Genomic DNA, 21,609 nt, shown 5'->3' on the forward strand with positions numbered 1-21,609 from the left:
AATTGAGCAATTTGGCTATTTCTGGCAATTTATTTAAGTGTGTATCAAACTGGTAGCCCTTCGTATTAATCAGTACCCAAGAAGTAGCTCTTGGTTTCAAAAAGGTTGGTGACCCCCGGTTTAGAACTTGTCTTGTTGTCAACCGCAGCAAAGGTGTAGCGCGTCCATAGGTCTTCCCTTTTCTCTCTTGCAGGTGTAGAAGACATACTGAATTGAGGTGTGTAAAATACAGTCTTGTTTTCCCAGTAAAAAGTCAAAACACGGTGGCTTATGAAGACAGTAATTCTGATTGGATCCCCTCTGTGATTTATCCCACACCCCTCATCCATCCATCCATTTCCTACCGCTTATCCCTTTCGGGTTTCGCGGGGGGTGCTGGAGTCTATCTCAGCTGCTGTTGGGCTGAAGGCGGGGTCACACACCCCTCACCCACATGCAAATATCATTGGACGGATCTCTAACTTGTCCAGAGTCGGGACCCAGGATGGACCGGTCGTCCAGAGTCGGGACCCAGGATGGACCGCTCGCCTGTGTATCGACTGGGGACATCTCTGCGCTGCTGATCCGCCTCCGCTTGGGATGGTTTCCTGCTGGCTCCACTATGGATGGGACTCTCGCTACTATATTGGATCCATTTTGGACTGGACTCCCACCGTTATGTTAGATCCACTATGGATTGGACTTTCACAATATTATGTTAGATCCGCTCAACATCCATTGCTTTCGGTCCCCTGGGGGTGGGGGACGGTGTTGCCCACATATGCGGTCCTCTCCAAGGTTTCTCATAGTCATCATTGTCATTGTCACCGACGTCCCACTGGGTGTGAGTTTTTCCTTGCCCTTATGTGGGCTCTACCGAGGATGTCTTTGTGGTTTGTGCAGCCCTTTGAGACACTTGTGATTTAGGGCTATATAAATAAACATTAATTGATTGATTGATTTGCCGAAAGACAAAATTAAGTATGATTGGATTTTGTCTCGCTTTTATTTTTTGACTACATTTTCAATTAATTGTGTCATTGTTTCAGTCAACATGTGTTTGTTTTGATTAGTTAGGGTTTTATTTTAGTTAGCAAAATTAACACTAGACAACAGTAGTTATTTTAAACAAAAAAGTATTTCAGTTGGGTAACTTACCCTTCCAAATGCTCCCACCCTGGTCCTGTCAATGTAGGGCTTTTTCAGAAAGTCACTGCAACAGACATAATTAAACTTCAAAAACATTTCCGACAAGCCCATTAAATGCATTTTTTTCCCGTGTCAGCTCCACATACCTTATGGCGTCCATCTGGTCCTGCTCCTCCAGCACGCCCACCTTCTTCTGGATGCGGTGCAGCAAGTTGGTGCCCTGGAAGCCGCTGCCGCGCCCATCACAACGTGCCACAATGGCGCCGAAGCTGCTCACCAGCACCGTGGCCCAGTCCATGTGGAAGCGCTCCGACACGCTCTGGCCGCCAGGCGTGCCATCGCTGCATGCGGACCAACACATAAGACAAGTAAGACGCAACCACTACTGTTTCAGTAGAAAGTGTTGTTCTTTTAGTGTGCATGTCATACATGAGCAGCAGCAGAGGGTAGTGGGAGCTTTCCACAAAGCCTGCAGGTTTGAGGATCTGCATTGACAAAGCTGTGGAAAAGACACACTGTAAATGAGTATGTACACACATATTACACTTCAAATCCTATCCATCCATACATACGGTCACTCATCCTTCATACAGTCCTGTAAAAAAAAGGTTAAGAACACCCCGTTTCAGTTTTCTACTCTTGAACTGCAAATGGGTACCTTTCACATTTGAACTGACTCAGTACCAATTCCCGGTGCTTATGTAAATCATCATGCGGTAATAAATGTTTTATATTGAAATCTCTTATTTTTATACCACAGAGAGCTTATTATGATAACCGTGCTGTCAAGTTTTTATATAATGTTTTCTTACACTTCTAAGTCTCATTTCAAACATACATACATAGGTACCTACGCTCCCACATACATACACAAATACAGTACATACCTACATACCCCAAGTTTGTCCATCTACACGCACATTCATGGTACAAACATACACATACTGTACATATACATTCACTGTACAAACATTCATATACACAATCTCTACATATACATTTACTGTACAAACATTCATATACACATTGTGTTCATATACAAGTACATATACATACATACACTCATGCACATAATCCTGTTTCATCAAACATATATCAACGTTGTTGCCCTAGGGTAAACAGGGTATCACATGGTACACTGACAAAGCTTAACCCATTGTTACTATAACAATCTACAAGATTAATATAGGTTGCCTCTCTCTCTCCCCCTCCATCTTTCGGTATTCATTTTTTTTTTTTTTATCTCTCTAGTTATCATTATGTATATGTATTGTTGCATTTGAACAACTGTATTGTTGATAATAGAGGTAAACTATTGGTATTGTTCATAATCAATAGCGCTTTTTCTATTGGTATTTGTATTGCTCCAGTTGTAGTGTAAAAATGCTCATTGTCATTTCTATATTATTTATTTCGCTAACTGCTTCTTTGCTATCACTTTTACCATCATATTTGTACATATCGTATGTGCTGGTGTTGTTCTATTGTTGTTGTTATTGTTGTGTTTGCTGTTGTTTTTGTCTCTCTGTTTAATCCCCCTCTCATCCTCACAATTTCCCCGTGTCTTCCTTTTTTTCCTCTTTCTATCCCCTTCTGCTCCGGCCCGGCTGCACCAAATGATAATATAAATACATTTAATAAAGTCAAACTCAAATAAGGCAACAAGAGAAGTATCCTACACTTCTCTTTTGTAAAGTAAATCTGAACAGCCGATATGGGCATCTACATCAACTATATGATTTGCCTGAGAAGCTAGACATGGCCCAAAAAAAAAAAAAAAAAGTCTAATTTGCAAAAGTTATATAGTAGACTTTACATGCAGTTGCTTTACAAGTTGTTAGATGGCATTAGTGCATAGACTACAGCATGGGTCCCCAACCTATCGGTCAATCGTAAAATATTAGTGGGAAAAGAAAAAAAAAAAATATATATATATATATATATATATATATTGTTTTTGAATAAATAAATATATATATATATGTGTATAAATATATATGTGTGTGTATATATATATATACAGTATATATATATATATATATGTACAGTATATATATATATATATATATACACACAATATATATATATATATATATATATATAAGTGTACATATGTGTACTTATATATGTATATATATTTGTATGTTATATATATATATATATATATATATATATATGTGTGTGTGTCTATATATCAGTGTTTCCCACAGGTCGGGCATCTATTTGTGGTGGTGTGGTCGGAGTTGGAATATAATTACAACACTTTATGTACATATTTATATAATAATTACATATTTATATAATATGTAACTACAAGCTCCATTCACAGACAGAGTCCCATTGCTTTTATGAGCGGTCAAGCGAGTCAAAAGCCGGGAAAAAAAATAAAATAATTTTTTCTTTATTTTTTATTTTATTTTATTTATTTATTTATTTGTGGCGGCCGTAATTCTTTTGTGGAGGGCCGCCACAAATAAATGCATGTGTGGGAAACCCTGTGTATATATATATATATATATATATTTATATATATATATATACATGTATTCATATTATATATATGAATACATATACATATATATATATATATATATATATATATATATATATATATATATATATATATGTATATATATATATATATATATATATATATATATATATGTGTATTTATATTATTTTAATTTCACACAAACATTAATGGCATCTCTGTACGCCTAACAAGTTGCCATATTTCGAACGTGATGATTAACACTACCTCAAATAATGGCCGTATGGGATTAAACCACTCACTTGTTGTGCATCTATATGCTTAAATTTGCTCTTTGGCCCACGGCTCATTGGCACATGTTCTCGTTGGCAAAAGTTTGTGCCCGACTCTGCTTTAAGTGCTTGTTCACCGCCGAGTGTTTAACTGTTGCCTAATCTGCAGCTGAACATGACATCAAGAGCAACAAAAATGTCAAAATACGGTACCATTTGATTTTACTTGGTAGATACCGGTAGTGCCGGCTAAATTTTGTTGCTACTTCTAAAAGTGCTGAGTGTGGTGTCCATCCATAGGTAAAACCCTATTCCAAACCCAACCCTAATTTAACTCTCGCCACCAGAGTAACCCCAGCTCGCTCCAACTGATGTTATCCCCTGCCGCAACTCTAAATCCAACCCCAGCTCTAACCCTAAACCTTAGCCCCAACCCTGATTCATATCTTTTTTACAAGAACCCAAAAGGGGGCACCGCAGATGTTATTTACTCTAACATTGAATGAACCATGGACACATACTGTAGTCTTCGTTGTCGATCTGATGGTATTCCACTATGGGCATCTGCATGTTATCCAGCGTCAGCTTCAGCATTTCATTGGTCTCCAGTTTGTGGACTTCAACCAGACCTAAAAAGGGCACAATAGTTAATTCATTAAATAAGTGGCTTATTGGGTTGTGTCTCTTATTCCAGAGTTTCTTCCACCTGCAAGAATATCAGTTGGAGTAAATATGATTGACAAATTGTGGACATTTATTAGACCAGCCAGAAGGGAAAGCTCTGACACACACACTTACAGTAAGTAATCTGATTACAGCATGCTGCTGTTGCATGTGCTCGGTTGTAATTTAATGACAACATCCAGGTTGCCAGGCAGAATGAGATTACCTCCCTGGACTTGTCAACATACATCTAGTCAGGTGTGTGATTAGATTATTAGAACAACGTTGCTGTAGTGTAGGACAGTGTATACAGACCTTTTCTGTTTGATGAAACCCATGCACAAACAGACAAAATGAATACTGACTGTCCATCTGTGCAAATCGAGAGTTTGTTTTCTAGAGAAATAATAGTAGCCTGATTTGATCTGCTTGACTGACAGCTGCAGCGTGTTTTACAAGTTTACCAAAATACAGTCTTACAGTAAGAATTGGATTGGAACCTCGTTGTAAAAGGATGGAACAATAAGATTCTCCTCACACACAAGGTGTTTGGCGATTAGCAGTCCTCGAAGTGACAAACCCTTATTTCAGGTAGCTGCTGTCATAATTTGTTATTTTGCTACATGCATGTCTACCTCATTATCCTCAACGTTGACCTTAAAGTGACGTCACAGTAAAATTAATCGTTTTATATTAATAATAAACCAAAAGTTGAGTTGGCCCTCAAGCTCTACGTCAATACAGTCTTACATTATTGAATTGGATTGGAACCTCATTCTAAAAGGATGGAACAATAAGATTCTCCTCACACACAAGGTGTTTGGCGATTATCAGTCCTCGAACTGACAAACCCTTATTTCAGGTGGCTGCTGTCATAATTTGTTATTTTGCTGCATGCATGTCTACCTCATTATCCTCAACTTTGACCTTGAGGTGATGTCACAATAAAATTAATAATTCTAATATTAATAATAAACCCAAAAAATCTACAGTCTTTGAGCTTTGAACTTTGCGCCTCACTGACTGTTTACACTGCAGGCCAAAGTGGCCCAAATTGGATTTTTTTGAGATGTGATTTTTTTCCGGCTGGCTGTTTACTCTGCAAGTAAAATGTGATTTTTATCAGACTCCAGCGTAAACGCGCACAGGGCCCAATGTGGCCTCAACGTCACTCTCATGCAGAAACAAAGGAAATTGACTGGGAGGAAGTCGCTACTACTACAAAATAGAATAAAAGTCACAACATCTTGAAAATGAGTGTTTTTAAACGTGAAAGTACATGAAAGTAATATATTTGGGAGTGTTGTCATTTTTTTTACATGGTCTTCAGCGTGGATCTACAGGAGCTTTAGTTTTCAACTCGCATGTAAGCAAATGCGCTACAGCGTCAATTCCGGTCCAATCACTATTTCTTCGGAATCAAATTGTATTTTAATAGATTAAATATAGCCTATTATTTGCGCTCTATTGACAAGTGATGCGCCTTAAATTTGGTTGTCTTAGATAGACTTTATTCACCGAAACCGGATGTTGTGATGAAATATCCACTTCCGCAGGCGACTGTGTCTTTCCGGCGCACACAAATGACGTAGCTCGCCCAAAGCTGACGAGAAAGTCACACATGGATCACATCGCGTTTAGACTGAAGTCACATTTGAAAAGATCAGATTCCAATCGGATTCAGGACTACCTCCTGACGTGGCCTGGATCTGATGCCGAAAGATCAGATTTGAAGCACTTTGGGGTGTTTAGACTGGCAAAAAAACACATCTGTGTCACTTGAGGGCAAAAAAACCTCAGATTTGGTGTACACCAGGGGTCGGGAACCTTTTTGGCTGAGAGAGCCATGAAAGCCAAATATTTCAAATGTATTTCCGTGAGAGCCATATAATATTTTTTAACAGTGAATACAACTAAATGCATGCATTTTTAATTAATAACAACAGTTTTAGAGTACAATTATTTTTAATAACATTTTTATTCTGAAGCTAACCAATAATAAATAAAATACTTCTTGAACAGGTGCGGTAGAAAATGGATGGATGGATTAAAATGCATGAAAATGTTTTGTATTTTGAACGTTATTTTTAACACTGTGATTACAGCAAAATTATTAATTACTTATTGTGTTAAGCAGTGTCAGCTCAGATTTATCAGAGAGCCAGATGCAGTCATCAAAAGAGCCACATCTGGCTCGCGAGCCATAGGTTCCCTACCCCTGGTGTACACTGTCACATTTTTTCAAAATGCACCTATTGAAAAATCATATTGCGGTTCCTCGCTATTTCGCGTTTGACAACAGCTTATTGGTCAAAATTATAGATTGAAGCAAATTGTATGTATTTTTGCCCAACATTTTTCCTTGCAAGTATTTTCACAGATTAGTGGTTGTGTTTAAGAACAGTGTGTTTATACTACTTTGCAGTAGAGATGGGTACCGTTCACATTTAAACCGATACAGTACCAGTTCTGGGTATCTAGGAATCGATACCGGTACTCATCAGTACCAATTTTCAGTACTTTTGTGTGTGTTAATAAATGATAAATGGGTTGTACTTGTATAGCGCTTTTCTACCTTCAGGGTACTCAAAGCGCTTTGACACTACTTCCACATTCACCCATTCACACACACATTCACACACTGATGGAGGGGAGCTGCCATGCAAGGCGCCAACCAGCACCCATCAGGAGCAAGGGTGAAGTGTCTTGCTCAGGACACAACGGACGTGACGAGGTTGGTACTAGGTGGGAATTGAACCAGGGACCCTCGGGTTGCGCACGGCCACTCTCCCACTGCGCCACGCCGTCCCAATAAATATTAATAAATATTAATATTAATAAATATTAATTATTCTTCTTAATAAGATCTTGTTTTTTATTGCAACATTTTAAAATGTGTTAATTAGAATAACTGCTGTCCAGTTGTTATATCTATTTTTACCGGTATTATCATATCACTATCATTTGCAAGTATGACATTAAATTGCAATCACAGTTACAAGTCCAAGACGTTAAATGGCCGAAGTGTATTGTTTATGGTGTGGTTTTCGTTGCGCCTTAAAAAGTGATAATACTTTAAGTATTGTACAATCTGCTCTTACGTAAGAAAGTGGCTAGGTGTCCCTCGATGCCTGAGCAGCATCGGCCTGTATGGTCATGGATTACTCGAACTGTCTCTCTCTAGCCTGACAGAGGAGTTCAAATTCTCCAAAGTGAGGCTCGAGATGACCCTAACAGAGTGGAAGGATACTGTGGTCCGAGCTGCTGCCCTAAATCTGACAGCAGGGAAGACGTGGTCAGCTAAGAACGCAGCACAGCAGGCAAAATCTGCTCTTCACCACGCTGACATCGTGGGCCAAGTCCAGCATGGAAAAGCCAGTTTGGGACTTGGAGAGACACAGACTTCCTGGAACAAGGCATCCTCGTGGCCGAGGTCCATCGACAGGAAGAGTCGAATAGATATGCCAAGGCTGTGGCGCAAGCTAAGCAGGGCCAGTGGACAAAGTGGGAGGAGTGGAGAAACGGAAGATCAGCTGGAGGGGACATATAGGATATGAAATCGAGTAGGGTAAGTTTCCTACTTCGAGCAACCTATGATGTCCTTCCCACCCCCAAGAACCTCAACCAATGGCTGGGTGAAGATCCCTCTTACCCCCTGTGCTCAACACCAGCTACACTCAGACACATGGGTGTAAAGTGAGCCTTTCCCAAGGACAATACAATAAATAAAGTATTAGAATTATTTTTTTTATTTTTTCAAAAAGATTCGAATTAGCTAGTTTTTTCTTTTCTTTTTCTCGGTTGAATTTTGAATTCTAAAGAGTTGAAATTGAAAATAAACTATGTTTCAAAATTGTATTTTATTTTTTTTTCCAGTTTTCTCCTCTTTTAAACCGTTCAATTAAGTGTTTTTTTTCATCATTTATTCTCTACAAAAAACCTTCCGTAAAAGGAAAAAAAAATGTACGATGTAATGACAGACAGAAATACCCATTTATATATATATATATATATATATATATATATATATATATATATATATATATATATATATATATATATATATATATATATATATATATATATATATATATATATATATATACATATATATACACATTTATTTATTAAAGGTAAATTGAGCAAATTGGCTATTTCTGGCAATTTATTTAAGTGTGTATCAAACTGGTAGCCCTTCGCATTAATCAGTATCCAAGAAGTAGCTCTTGGTTTCAAAAAGGTTTCTGACTCCTGACCTAAAGGTTGTTTGGCTGAGTCCGCTCTCAGTGCTGCTTGAGTGATTGGAAATTTCTGAAGTCCAAAGCGGGCCTGACGTCACGTACAACCCTGGTACCGTAAGATGGCACCATTAGATTTTACATGAATAGGTGCCTGGTAGGACTCGGTCGGTGCCAAAAAAGTACTTTATTCAATACTCATCTTTAATTAGCGGTTTGTGTTGTGTATTATATAATACAGTTACAGCATCAGTCTCATATTTTATTATGTCTGCCACAGTATTTTGGTAAAAGAGCAGAAATGTGACTATTGGGGTGTTACTTTATGTCTAGAGCAGTGGTTCTCAAATGGGGGTACGCGTACCCCTGGGGGTACTTAAAGGTATGCCAAGGGGTACGTGAGATTTTTTATTAAATATTCTCAAAATAGGAACAATTCAAAAATCCTTTAATATATTTATTGAATAATACTTTAACAAAATATGAATGTAAGTTCATAAACTGTGAATAGAAATGCAACAATGCAATATTCAGTGTTGACAGCTAGATTTTTGTGGACATGTTACATAAATATTGATGTTAAAGATTTTCTTTTTTTTGTGAAGAAATGGTTAGAATTAAAGAGGGCACTTTAAGTTGATGATTGCTTCTGTGTAGAAATCTTTATTTATAATCCAATCACTTGTTTATTTTTCAACAAGTTTTTAGTTATTTGTATATCTTTTTTCCAAATAGTTCAAGAAAGACCACTACAAATGAGCAATATTTTGCACTGTTATGTAATTTAATAAAACAGAAACTTCTGTTATGCAATTTGATAAAACAGAAACTGATGACATAGTGCTGTATTTGACTTCTTTATCTCTTTTTTTCAACCAAAAATGCTTTGCACTGATTAGGGGGTACTTGAATTAAAAAAAATTTCACAGGGGGTACATCACTGAAAAAAGGTTGAGAACCACTGTTGTAGAGGACTAATCATGTGAAAAACTTTAATTCATAAACATTATTTTGTTACGCTTTAACTATGAATTTATTCGATTTGTAAATAAGAAATTCACTTATTGCGGTCAAATGTGGAACCAATCAACTGCGATAAACGAGTACATAAACAAATACATGTGTTAAACTTGGCATAGTTCTTAAGAAAAATGATAAAGAGTCACCTGTTTGTCATTTTATTTTTGCATTGTGTGGGAATGTTTTTGGCCCTTAGTAGGGCCCCTGGTGTATGCCGTACTCACTCTCTGTGCCGTGGCTCTCCACAGCGCCATCGCCATCGCCATCGCCTCTTTGCGTCTGGAAAATGGACAGGAATGGGACCTCTGGGCCTAAACGGAACATCGCCGAGTCAGCGGGGTTATATTAGTAAGACAACAATGACAGAATAATAATAAAAGATGTCATAGGTTGAAATTGTTTTTTCCCTATCCAGGCAAAACATCGACAACTTTTCAGGCAAAAAGTGGAAAACAAATCAAGCGAGTGTTGCTCTTAGCAAATTGGGAGCACAAGTTGCACTTCTTATTGCGGCCTCCCTCCCCCGCTCCCCCGTCCACCGCCAAAACCCGCCGTCACCGTAATGATGATGTCACGACTTTATCAAATCAAGCGTTCCGCCAGGAGCGAGGCGGAGTGGACCTTTGTCCCCCACCCCGAGAGAGCGGGAGAAGTGTGCTTTTATTTCTGAATCTCATTTCCCCCAGAGGGTTAGGCGGTCATGTGATTTAGTGGTCGCAGTGCCAGGTTGATAGCGTTTGTGCACTGCACATAAATCAGACGTATGTACAAAATTGCCTGCATTTTTGGGTACACTTGTACAGTCTACTGAGCTAAATTAGATATTTTAATAGTTCAACAGTTGCAAACTACAACCACTAGGGGTGTCACAGTATAGTACAATCACGGTTTGGTAAGTTCATATTGGGGTACAGTAAGGCAATAAAATGCAAACTTAAAACTGCTATTAAATTCTCAAACAACAAATAATATAATATATCAAATGCATCCATTTTCTACCGCTTATTCATAATTAAAAAGGTTTCAGTGCAATTTAGAATAATGATGTATATATTATCACACAACTCTTATGCTTAAGGGCCGTTGATACAGTTATTATCAATTGCGCTGAAGTTGTATTTTTCTTTTGTCCATGCAAAGCTGGCAATCCCAAAGATTGCAAGGCAGTCTCGTATCAGTGTCTTTGTCCAGGAACGGCCTGCTGACTGCCAAAGCCGAACACCGCCGTGACGCAGACAGAGCAGAGACAAGGCTGTATCACCACTGTCAACACAATTGCATTTCTGGTATACCGCATTTTTCGGAGTATAAGTCGCACCTACCGAAAATGCATAATAAAGAAGGAAACAAACATATATAAGTTGCACTGGAGTGTAAGTCGCATTTTTTGCGGAAATTTATTTGATAAAACCCAACACCAAGAATAGACATTTGAAAGGCAATTAAAAAAAAAAAGAATAGTGAACAACAGGCTGAATAAGTGTATGTTATATGAGGCATAAATAACCAACTGAGAAGGTGCCTGGTATGTTAACGTAACATATTATGGTAAGAGTCATTAAATAACTATAACATATAGAACATGCTATACGTTTACCAAACAATATGTCACTCCTAATCGATGAATCCGAATAAATCTTATACGTCTATTCTCTTACATGAATGAGCTAAATAATATTATTTGATATTTCATGGAAATATGTTAATAATTTCACACATAAGTCGCTCCTGAGTATAAGTCGCACCCGTGGACAAACTATGAAAAAAACTGTGACTTATAGTCCGAAAAATACGATAATCATATATTGCATCTAACTGGAGCTGTCGAGATAACCCCCTTCCCTCAGCGACAGTTTCAGTGATGTAACCAGGGACCTCCCAAATGAATAAAGGAAGCAGGTGGGCTGGACTTTAGAACGTAGTTTGGAGCTGTAACTAGAATACAGCACAAAACACGTGTCTCCTCATTGAGCCAAATTGAACTGTCTCTGCAAGATTCCTTGCTTCTCGTCTGTTTAATAGATGTCATCAGTTTTTGAACCTGACAGCAACAATGCAAAATATTTAATTTTTAGTAAATACAAAAAGCTAATTGGCTGAAAGACAGTATTTGTAGTAGGGCTACAAACCTAATTGCTATTTGTCTCTGCAAAATTGTGATCCGATTTGCAATTTTTATATTTTATACATAAATATGGATAAAACTGCAGAAGACATGTTAGCTTCAGACTGTCAGTCAACATATTCTTGTTGTAAGGCACCACACTTTAAAATAATATGCAATAATCTACTTAAAAACATTTTTCTTTATGCAGACAAACTCAGAGCATGTGTTAAACTGAAGTAATTACCAATAAAACCAAACTGAGTTTTTTTTTTCAAATTTTGCTGGACGATCTAGTGTCCCACAAATTGCAGATAAACAATATTCTCAGCATTATTTTGTCACCAAATTAAGCACTATTGCAATCACAACATATAACAATGCAAGTAAGCAGTAAAAATGGTATTTATTTTTCCTGTAGAATTGTTTACCATTGTACTGTAATTGAAAGGTAATTAACGCTTATTGTAAAAATATAAACAAACCAAACAATGAAAAGCACTTTCATGTCTGTGAGCAAAAATGTACCTCAAATAAATGTTGAATATATTAATGTGCATTTTTTTTTTCAGTTGGAAAAACAAGTTTGGGCTTTGTCTTTTTTTTTTTCTTTTCCGCTGCATCACGGCATTCTTGCTCGTCCGTCCGTGTTGATGGGCTTATATTGCCCATTCAATTTGAAGCCGAAATATTCCTACAACAATAATAATAATAATAGATTTTTTTTTTGTAAAAAAGCACTTAAAATTGAGCAAACAACCTCAAAGTGCTACAGTGTATTAAAAAAATAAAAATAAAATATAAAAATTAGAACAGCCTAATAGCTAGAACTATAATGCATATATCTATATAAAGGCTTTTTTTTTTTTTTTTTTAAAGAAGGGTTTTTAAGCCTTTTTTAAAAGCATCCACAGTCTGAGGTGCCCTCAGTTGGTCAGGGAGAGCATTCCACAGATTGGGAGCAGAAAACCCCTAGTTCGTAACAACGGGTCATTTGTAACTGAGCTGCTGCGTCGAAAATTTTCCCTTGTGGATCATTAGAGTTTGACTAAGTCTAAGTTTGGCTTTGTAATCATATTTTTTCCTCCTAATTTTTGTTACTTTGCAGAGGCAGTGTCTGTAAATCCTGGCTATGTAAGCTAGCGGTTTCGCTCTCTCCCACTTAAACAAAGATTGTGGATGTCTGAAAAGAAGCCTCACTGTGTTCAGTCAATTTCTCCTTTTAAAAAAAACACACTTAGGTCGCTGAGAGGCTCAACAATTCTGATTGGCCAGCAGGTCTGTCACTCAAAACCCTCTCAAAACCTCAGCCTTTTGCTGTTACTTTACTGTACTAATCAAAACCTGGATGTCGATTTGAAGTCACTTGATCGCGCAGTCCTTGTGTACAGTAGCCAAAATTGTAGTCCCAATACGCTTGCTCCCGTGAATTGATTTACTTATTCGGGTGTTACCATTTAGTGGTCAATTGTACGGAATATGTACTGAACTGTGCAATCTACTAATAAAAGTTTCAATAAAAAAAAAAAACAATATTCACTGAGCGTCACCTTGGCAGTGTAGCAGGAAGTATCCCATGTCGCGGCAGAAGGAGCCGGCGATGTAGCCGCAGCTGTTGGACAGGTTGCACGTCAAGCAGCGGCGGTTGAACGAGCCAAAAGTGTCAGCCCTGAGGACACAAACCCCAAAAAAATCACACCTAAAATTCCGGCGTCACTCGGAAAAACATTGGTCAAGTCACACCTGTACAGATGTCTTTGCTTAGGGTTGGCTTCTGTGCTGAGGAAGTATCTACAGGAGGGGAAACACGCTTGAGTAAAAACAAAGTAAGATGAAGAAGAAAGCTGTACTGGAGCTCACATGAGCTGGCTCTCCTCGTCGTAGGCCAGGACTTCTGTGACGTCCCAGTCTCCGGACGTGATGGAGTGCAGCGTGTCCATACTGGTGTTGGGCTGCAGGTCCACAAAAATGTAGAATATTATTCCCCGTGTGCCGTCTTTATCATCTCAAAGGGGAACTCCACTTTTATTTTTTGGGAATTTTTTCCCATCGTTCACTATGATACTGATGGATTTTTTTTTAATGCATTGTAAATATTAAATATATTCAATCAAAAGTCCTCTTACAATGGAAATTACACTTTTATTAGTAGATTGCAAAGTACAGTACATATTCCGTAGAATTGACCACTAAATGGTAACACCCCAATAAGTTTTTCAACTTGTTTAAGTCGGGGTCCACGTTAATCAATTAATGGTATTCAAGTCATTCTTTAAAAAACATATGCGTTATGCCCCAGTGCAGGGGTCGGGAACCTTTTTGGCTGAGAGAGCCAAGAAGCCAAATATTTTAAAATGTATTTCCGTAAGAGCCATATAATATTTTTTTTAACACTGAACACAACTAAACACATGCATTTTTAAGTAAGACCAACATTTCTAGAGTATAAAAGGTATCTTATTCTTTGTAATAACATTGTTATTCTGAAGCTAACTGTGGATGGGGGCGTGGCCTGCGGGCCTGCAGTGAAGCGGGGTGTTGCCAGGATCGGCCTCGAAATCAGCGACAGGTGCGTAGCTGACCCACCTGGGCCTTGTTAACTAATCACCTGTCGCTCTGTTATCAGCAGCAGCCAGGAGGAGAGACTGGGTTGGGGCTGGAGCCAGAGCACGAGCGAGAACGAAAGAGAAAAAGACAATTGCTGGAAAGAAACTGAGAGACTTATTGAAAAATTTAACAATATTGTAGCCCTGAAACAGGCTCTCATGTCGGTGCTTGGTGGTCTGAAGAACATCCAGGAGTGCAAGCCCCACACTAACCAATATTAAATAAATAACTTCTTACCATTAACGCAGCTTCTTGAACAGGTGCGGTAGAAAATGGATAGATGGATTAAAAATGCATGAGGATGTTTTATATTTTGAACGTTATTTTTAACACTGTGATTACAAGCGGAATTATTCATTACTTATCGTGTTAAGCAGTGTCAGCTCGCTATCCAGGTGACTATTAGACTGTTAGGTGAAGAATGATTCATAATCCTTGCAAAAAAAGGGGTGTTGAACCTAGCGTCTTTTTGTGTTGTTTTCACCATTTCCAGGTCTAATTTGGCTGTCAAAGAGTACCAACTTGTCGGAATACATCCTCAGCCTTCTTCTATCCAGGTGACTGTTAGGTGAAGAATGACTCATAATCCTTGCAAAAAAAGGGGGGTGGGGCGTTGGAACAAAGTGTCTTTTCGTGTCGTTCTCACCATTTCCCAGGTCTAATTTGGCTGTCAAAGACAACCAACTTCCCGGAATACTTCCTCAGCATTTTTCTATCCAGGTAACTGTTACACTGTTAGGTGAAGAATGACTCATAATCCTTGCAAAAAAAGGGCAGTGGAACCAAGTGTCTTTTCGTGTCGTTCTCACCATTTCCAGGTCTAATTTGGCTGTCAAAGAGTACCAACTTGTCGAAATACGTCCTCAAACTTCTTCTATCCAGGTGATTCTTAACTGTTAGGTGAAGAATGACTCATAATCCTTGCAATAAAAGGGGGGTGGAACCAAGTACCTTTTCGTGTCGTTCTCGCCATTTTCCGGTCTAATTTGGCTGTCGAAGAGTACCAAGTTGTCGGAATACATCCTCAGCCTTCTTCTATCCAGGTGACTGTTAGATGAAGAAAGACTCATAATCCTTGCAAAAAAAGGGGGGATGGAACCAAGTACCTTTTCGTGTCGTTCTCGCTATGTCCAGGTCTAATTTGGCTGTCAAAGAGTACCAACTTGTCAAAATACGTCCTCTGCCTTCTTCTATCCAGGTGACTGTTACATGAAGAGTGACTCATAATCCTTGCAAAAAAGGGGGTTGGAACCAAGTACCTTTTCGTGTCGTTATCGCTATTTCCAGGTCTAATTTGGCTGTCAAAGAGTACCAACTTGTCGGAATACGTCCTCAGCCTTCTTCTATCCAGGTGACTGTTAGACTGTTAGGTGAAGAATGACTCATAAACCTTGCAAAAAAAGGGGGGTGGAACCTAGCGTCTTTTCGTGTCGTTCTCGCCATTTCCAGGTCTAATTTGGCTGTCAAAGAGTACCAACTTCTCGGAATACTTCCTCAGCATTTTTATATCCAGGTAACTGTTAGATAAGGAGAGACTCATAATCCTTGCAAAAAAAAAGGGGGGGAGGGGGGGCAAGTGTCTTTTCCTGTCGTTATCACCATTTCCAGGTCTAATTTGGCTGTCAAAGAGTACCAACTTGTCGAAATACGTCCTCAGCCTTCTTCTATCCAGGTGACAGGCATGATTTATGATCTAGAATAAACTTACAGGGAGCAGGGAAGAGAGGGAACAGCACGGAGGAAGTAATCACGAGGCCGCTATAAATAGTTTGTCTGCGTTAGCACTTATAATAACAATATCACTAATGCTGTTTATTATTCAAATCACGAATAGTGGAGTTTTGTTGGCGGTTTTTAATTGGGTTTTTTGGGTAGAATAGAGCAGTGTTTTTCAACCTTTTTTGAGCCAATGCACATTTTTTGCGTTGGAAAAATCCAGAGGCACGCCACCAGCAGAAATCATTAAAAAACCAAACTCAAGTTGACTGTAAAAAGTCGTCGCAATTGTTGGATATGAATTTCAAACCATAACCAAGCATGCATCACTATAGCTCGTGTCTCAAAGTAGGTGTACTGTCACCACCTGTCACATCACACCCTGGCTTGAGTTGTTTTCTGATTTCCTGTGTGTAGTCTTTTAGTTCTTGTCTTGCGATCCTATTTTGGTGGCTTGTTCTCTTTTTTTGGTATTTTCCTGTAGCAGTTAAATGCATATTTGCCACGCCTCCCGGATTTTCCGGGAGATTCCTGAAATGCAGCGCCTCTCTCGAAAACCTCCCGGGAAAATTTTCCTCCCGAAATTCAGGCGGAGCTTGAGGCCACGCCCCCTCCAGCTCCATGCGGACCTGAGGGACGTGTCGACAGCCTGTTTTCACGTCCGCTTTCCCATAATATAAACAGCATGTCTGCCCAATGACGTTATAACTGTAGAATGATCGAAGGCGAGTTCTTGGTTTCTTATGTGGGTTTATTGTTAGGCAGTTTCAATAACGTCCTCCTAGAGCGGTAACAACACACAACAACAGCAGTCCGTTTTCGTCTACCGTCAAGCAGTTCGTCCGCCGTAAACAGCTATGTTGTGACACTCTCCAAGAGGACAATACTGCCATCTACTGTACATGCATATAGTTAAAAAACAAGGATGGACAATTCAGCCCTTAACTCAACAATGAGTAGATGAGTGTTGTGTGTGTAAATGTGTAAATAAATGAACACTGAAATTCAAGTATATATTATATATATATATATATATATATATATATATACATACATATACATATATATATATATATATATATATATATATATATATATATATATATATATATATATATATATATGTATATATATATGAGTAGATGAGTGTTGTGTGTGTAAATGTGTAAATAAATGAACACTGAAATTCAAGTATATATTATATATATATATATGTATATGTATATATATATATATATATATATAATAAAATGAATATATATATGTATATATAGCTAAAATTCACTGAAAGTCAAGTATTTCGTGTATATATATACGAAATACTTGACTGGGGGAATTTAGCTGTAGATATACTCCTCCCCTCTTAACCACGCCCCCCCGACCCACCCCCCCCACCTCCCGAAATTGGAGGTCTCAAGGTTGGCAAGTATGGTTACATGTCTTCGAGCGATATTTCCCGCATCTACTTTGTTTTAGCAATCCAGAATATTTTAGTTGTTTTTATCCTTTGTGAGGAAATTGTTGATTTTCATGTCATGTTCGGATGTACATTGTGGACGCCGTCTTTGCTCCGCAGTAAGTCTTTGCTGTCGTCCAGCATTCTGTTTTTTCTTTACTTAGTAGCCAGCTCAGTCTTAGTTTCGTTCAGCATAGCCTCCCCTAAGCTTCAATGCCTTTTCTTAGGAGCACTCACCTTTTGTTTATATTTGGTTTAAGCATTAGACACCTTTTTACCTGCGTACTGCCTCCCGCTGTTTCCGACATCTACAAAGCAATTAGCTATCGGCTGCCACCCACTGATATGGAGTAGTATTACACGGTTACTCTACCGAGCGCTAGACTAATTTGTAGACTATAATTACTGGTTTGAAAAAAATATTTTTAACCCAAATAGATGAAATTAGATAATCTCTCACGGCACAATAGTGGTTGAAAAACACTGGAATAGACGACCTTCCATTGGCTCATTTGTAAGCTGACTTTTATCTGTTTATTTACGAGTTACAATGCACTAAACATTTTTTGTCTATTGTTATGTTTTTCATAATGAGGCAAAATTCCCCCCAAAAAGTGCATGTTTATGTTGCAGGAGTGACTCGTATACCTGCAAGATGGACATGGAGATGTGGAAGAACTTTCCTCGGCCTCCTTGCGGGATGGCCCGCGTGAAGAACAGCTTCAGACCGTCTTTGGAAAACAGCGGCTTCTCGTTCTTAAAAGAGGCGACCGCACACAAGGTGTCACACTCACTGGAGCGCTTCGAAAATGTCCTTTTTAGATGGACGCCGACGTCTCACCTGTCGGTGGAGCCACCCCTCGCTTTCATCCTCGTGTTTCTGCAGAGAACAAAAGGACAGGTTGGCACAGGAAAACTCGGATGCGCTTTATTTACTCCGCGCCGGCTGACCTTGGTGCAGACGCCCGTGGTGGCCTCGCACAGCGTCAGCATGGAGATGTTCTGCGCTCGGTTCAGCCAGTTGACAGCCAGTTTGGTGGTGGTGGCCCATTTCACCATGGTCACGTAGAACTCACTGACATGCGCGGCAGGACAACATGACACACATAGTCATAAACGCGCACACATTTAGCATCGTTGTTCCAATTTATCTTCTCATGAGTAGTCCGTGTAGAGCTGGCAGAGTAATAGGGCTGTCAATGCCTTAACTAATGCCATCAATCACAAAACACGAACACATTATTAATGCATTATTTTCAGCGCACTTGCACCTTTACCTTAACGCAGATGGTTACCTGAAAGGTGGAACAGGTTACTTTGTAGTTGGCGATCAAGTCAATGCACACATTAGTACAACAGGGTATCCACCAGGTCAGGCCCGGGCAATTATTTTGACTTAGAGAAAAAAATGTGTCTGAGGCCGGTATATCTATTTGTAGGAACACTAATACAAAACCTCACAATAATGTCAGACTGAATGTTATAAATGTTATGAAAGACCGCCTCAAAAAAACGTACCGGAATTTTACATTTTTCTATGAAGGATAAAACACTGAATATTGACAAAATACGAAAGTCGCACCCCCTTTCGATCGACATATTTTATAATCAAGAAACGCAAAAAAAATGCAACAACCAGTGAAATATGAACGCGAAGCGTACTTGCCAACCTTGAGACCTCCGATTTCGGGAGGTGGGGGCTGGGGGTTGGGGACGTGGTTAAGAAGGGAGGAGTATATTTACAGCTATAAATCACCAAGTCAAGTATTTCATATATATATTTATATATATATATATCCATCCATCCATCCATTTCTACCGCTTATTACCATTATATATATATATATATATATATATATATATATATATATATATAAGAAATACTTGAATTTCAGTGAATTATAGCTATATCTATATATACATCTATATATATATATATATATATATATATATATATATATATATATATATATATATATATATATATATATATATATATATGTCTTGATTGGATTATCCAGAGAATAGTGCTCGATACCGTGATAGAGCGCAATATTTAGGTGTGGGAAAAGTCACAAGACTACTTCATCTCTACAGAACTGTTTCATGAGGGGTTCCCTCAATCATCAGGAGATTTCATTCCATCAATCATCTCCTTTGATATATATATATATATATATATGTATATATATATATATATATATATATATACATATATATATATATATATATAGTATATATATATATAGTATATATATATATATATATAGTATATATATATATATATATATATATAAGAAATACTTGACTTTCAGTGAATTCTAGCTATATTTATATATTTAAAATATATATAAAAGAAATACTTGAATTTCAGTGTTCATTTATTTACACATTTACACACACAACACTCATCTACCCATTGTTGAGTTAAGGGTTGAATTGTCCTTCCTTGTTCTATTCTCTGTCACTATTTTTCTAACCATGCTGAACACCCTCTCTGATGATGCATTGCTGTGTGGCACGCACAAAAGTGCTTATATCAAATGCACTAGAGTCTGGAATCTTCCAACTTCATCTCCTTGTTGTGTGCGCAGTTGTGCACTGCACTCTTTAGATAGATAGATAGATAGATAGATAGATAGATGGATAGATGGATAGATGGATAGATGGATAGATGGATAGATGGATAGATGGATAGATGGATGGATGGATGGATGGATGGATGGATGGATGGATGGATGGATGGATGGATGGATGGATGGATGGATGGATGGATGGATGGATGGATGGATGGATAGATGGATGGATAGTACTTTATTGATTCTTTCAGGAGAGTTCCTTCAGGAAAATTTAAATTCCAGCAGCAGTGTACAGAGTTGAGATCAATTTAAAAAAAGTAAATCATGGGGGCTTTAAAAGCCGTCGATGTTATAGTCACATATGCATGTACAGTAGATGGCAGTATTGTCCTGTTTAAGAGTGTCATAACATTGCGGTTTACGCCAGACGAGCTGCTTTACGCTAGACGAAAACGTGACTACTGTTGTTGTGTGTTGTTACCGCGCTGGGAGGACGTTCATGAAACTGCCTAACAATAAACCCACATAAGAAACCAAGAACTCGCCCCCGATCATTCTACAGTTATAACGTCATTGGGCAGACATGCTGTTTGTATTGTGGGAAAGCAAAAGTAAAAACAGGCTGTCCTCACTCAGGTCCCATGGAGCTGGAGGCCACGCCCCCTCCAGCTCCGCCTGAATTTCGGGAGAAAATTTGTCCCGGGAGGTTTTCGGGAGAGGTGTTGAATTTCGGGAGTCTCCCGGAAAATCCGGGAAGGTTGGCAAGTATGATGCGAAGGGTACAAAATAAACCCACCTACAATCTGATAAATCTGATATTTGCTGAATTTCCCTCCAGGGATCAATAATGTACTTTCTATTCTATTCTATATATCACTAAGCTTTAGAACTTTGTTGTGAAAATCTCCTTCCGTGTCTGTGGAAACGCTTCCCGCCCACACTGCTTAGTGCCTCAACTGAGCTGATGTGACGTAGATGACCATAGTAACTAATTAGATGACCATAGTAACTAATTAGATGACCATAGTAACTAATTAGATGACCATAGTAACCAATTAGATGACCATAGTAACTAATTAGATGACCATAGTAACTAATTAGATGACCATAGTAACTAATTAGATGACCATAGTAACTAATTAGATGACCATAGTAACCAATTAGATGACCATAGTAACTAATTAGATGACCATAGTAACCAATTAGATGACCATAGTAACTAATTAGATGACCATAGTAACTAATTAGATGACCATAGTAACCAATTAGATGACCATAGTAACTAATTAGATGACCATAGTAACCAATTAGATGACCATAGTAACTAATTAGATG

At 38.3% G+C, this 21,609-nt stretch overlaps 1 protein-coding gene across 5 annotated transcripts in view; it reads right to left on the reverse strand.

Moving 5' to 3' along the window:
* The window catches only part of LOC133569305 (dipeptidyl aminopeptidase-like protein 6), a 468,141-nt gene that overhangs the window by 18,348 nt on the left and 428,184 nt on the right, over positions 1-21,609 (reverse strand). For all 5 annotated transcript variants that reach the window (XM_061921539.1, XM_061921536.1, XM_061921538.1 and 2 more), the window contains 11 exons: positions 18,647-18,770; positions 18,537-18,575; positions 18,344-18,451; positions 13,777-13,868; positions 13,660-13,707; positions 13,467-13,585; positions 10,037-10,123; positions 4,413-4,520; positions 1,558-1,627; positions 1,275-1,469; positions 1,138-1,192 (listed from right to left, as the gene is read on the reverse strand). In XM_061921539.1, the coding sequence (XP_061777523.1) occupies positions 1,138-1,192; positions 1,275-1,469; positions 1,558-1,627; positions 4,413-4,520; positions 10,037-10,123; positions 13,467-13,585; positions 13,660-13,707; positions 13,777-13,868; positions 18,344-18,451; positions 18,537-18,575; positions 18,647-18,770 (1,045 nt within the window). The remainder of the gene's footprint in view (positions 1-1,137; positions 1,193-1,274; positions 1,470-1,557; positions 1,628-4,412; positions 4,521-10,036; positions 10,124-13,466; positions 13,586-13,659; positions 13,708-13,776; positions 13,869-18,343; positions 18,452-18,536; positions 18,576-18,646; positions 18,771-21,609) is intronic.

Source organism: Nerophis ophidion, linkage group LG15 (genome assembly GCF_033978795.1).
Source record: "Nerophis ophidion isolate RoL-2023_Sa linkage group LG15, RoL_Noph_v1.0, whole genome shotgun sequence".
Classification (NCBI taxonomy): Eukaryota; Metazoa; Chordata; class Actinopteri; order Syngnathiformes; family Syngnathidae; genus Nerophis; species Nerophis ophidion.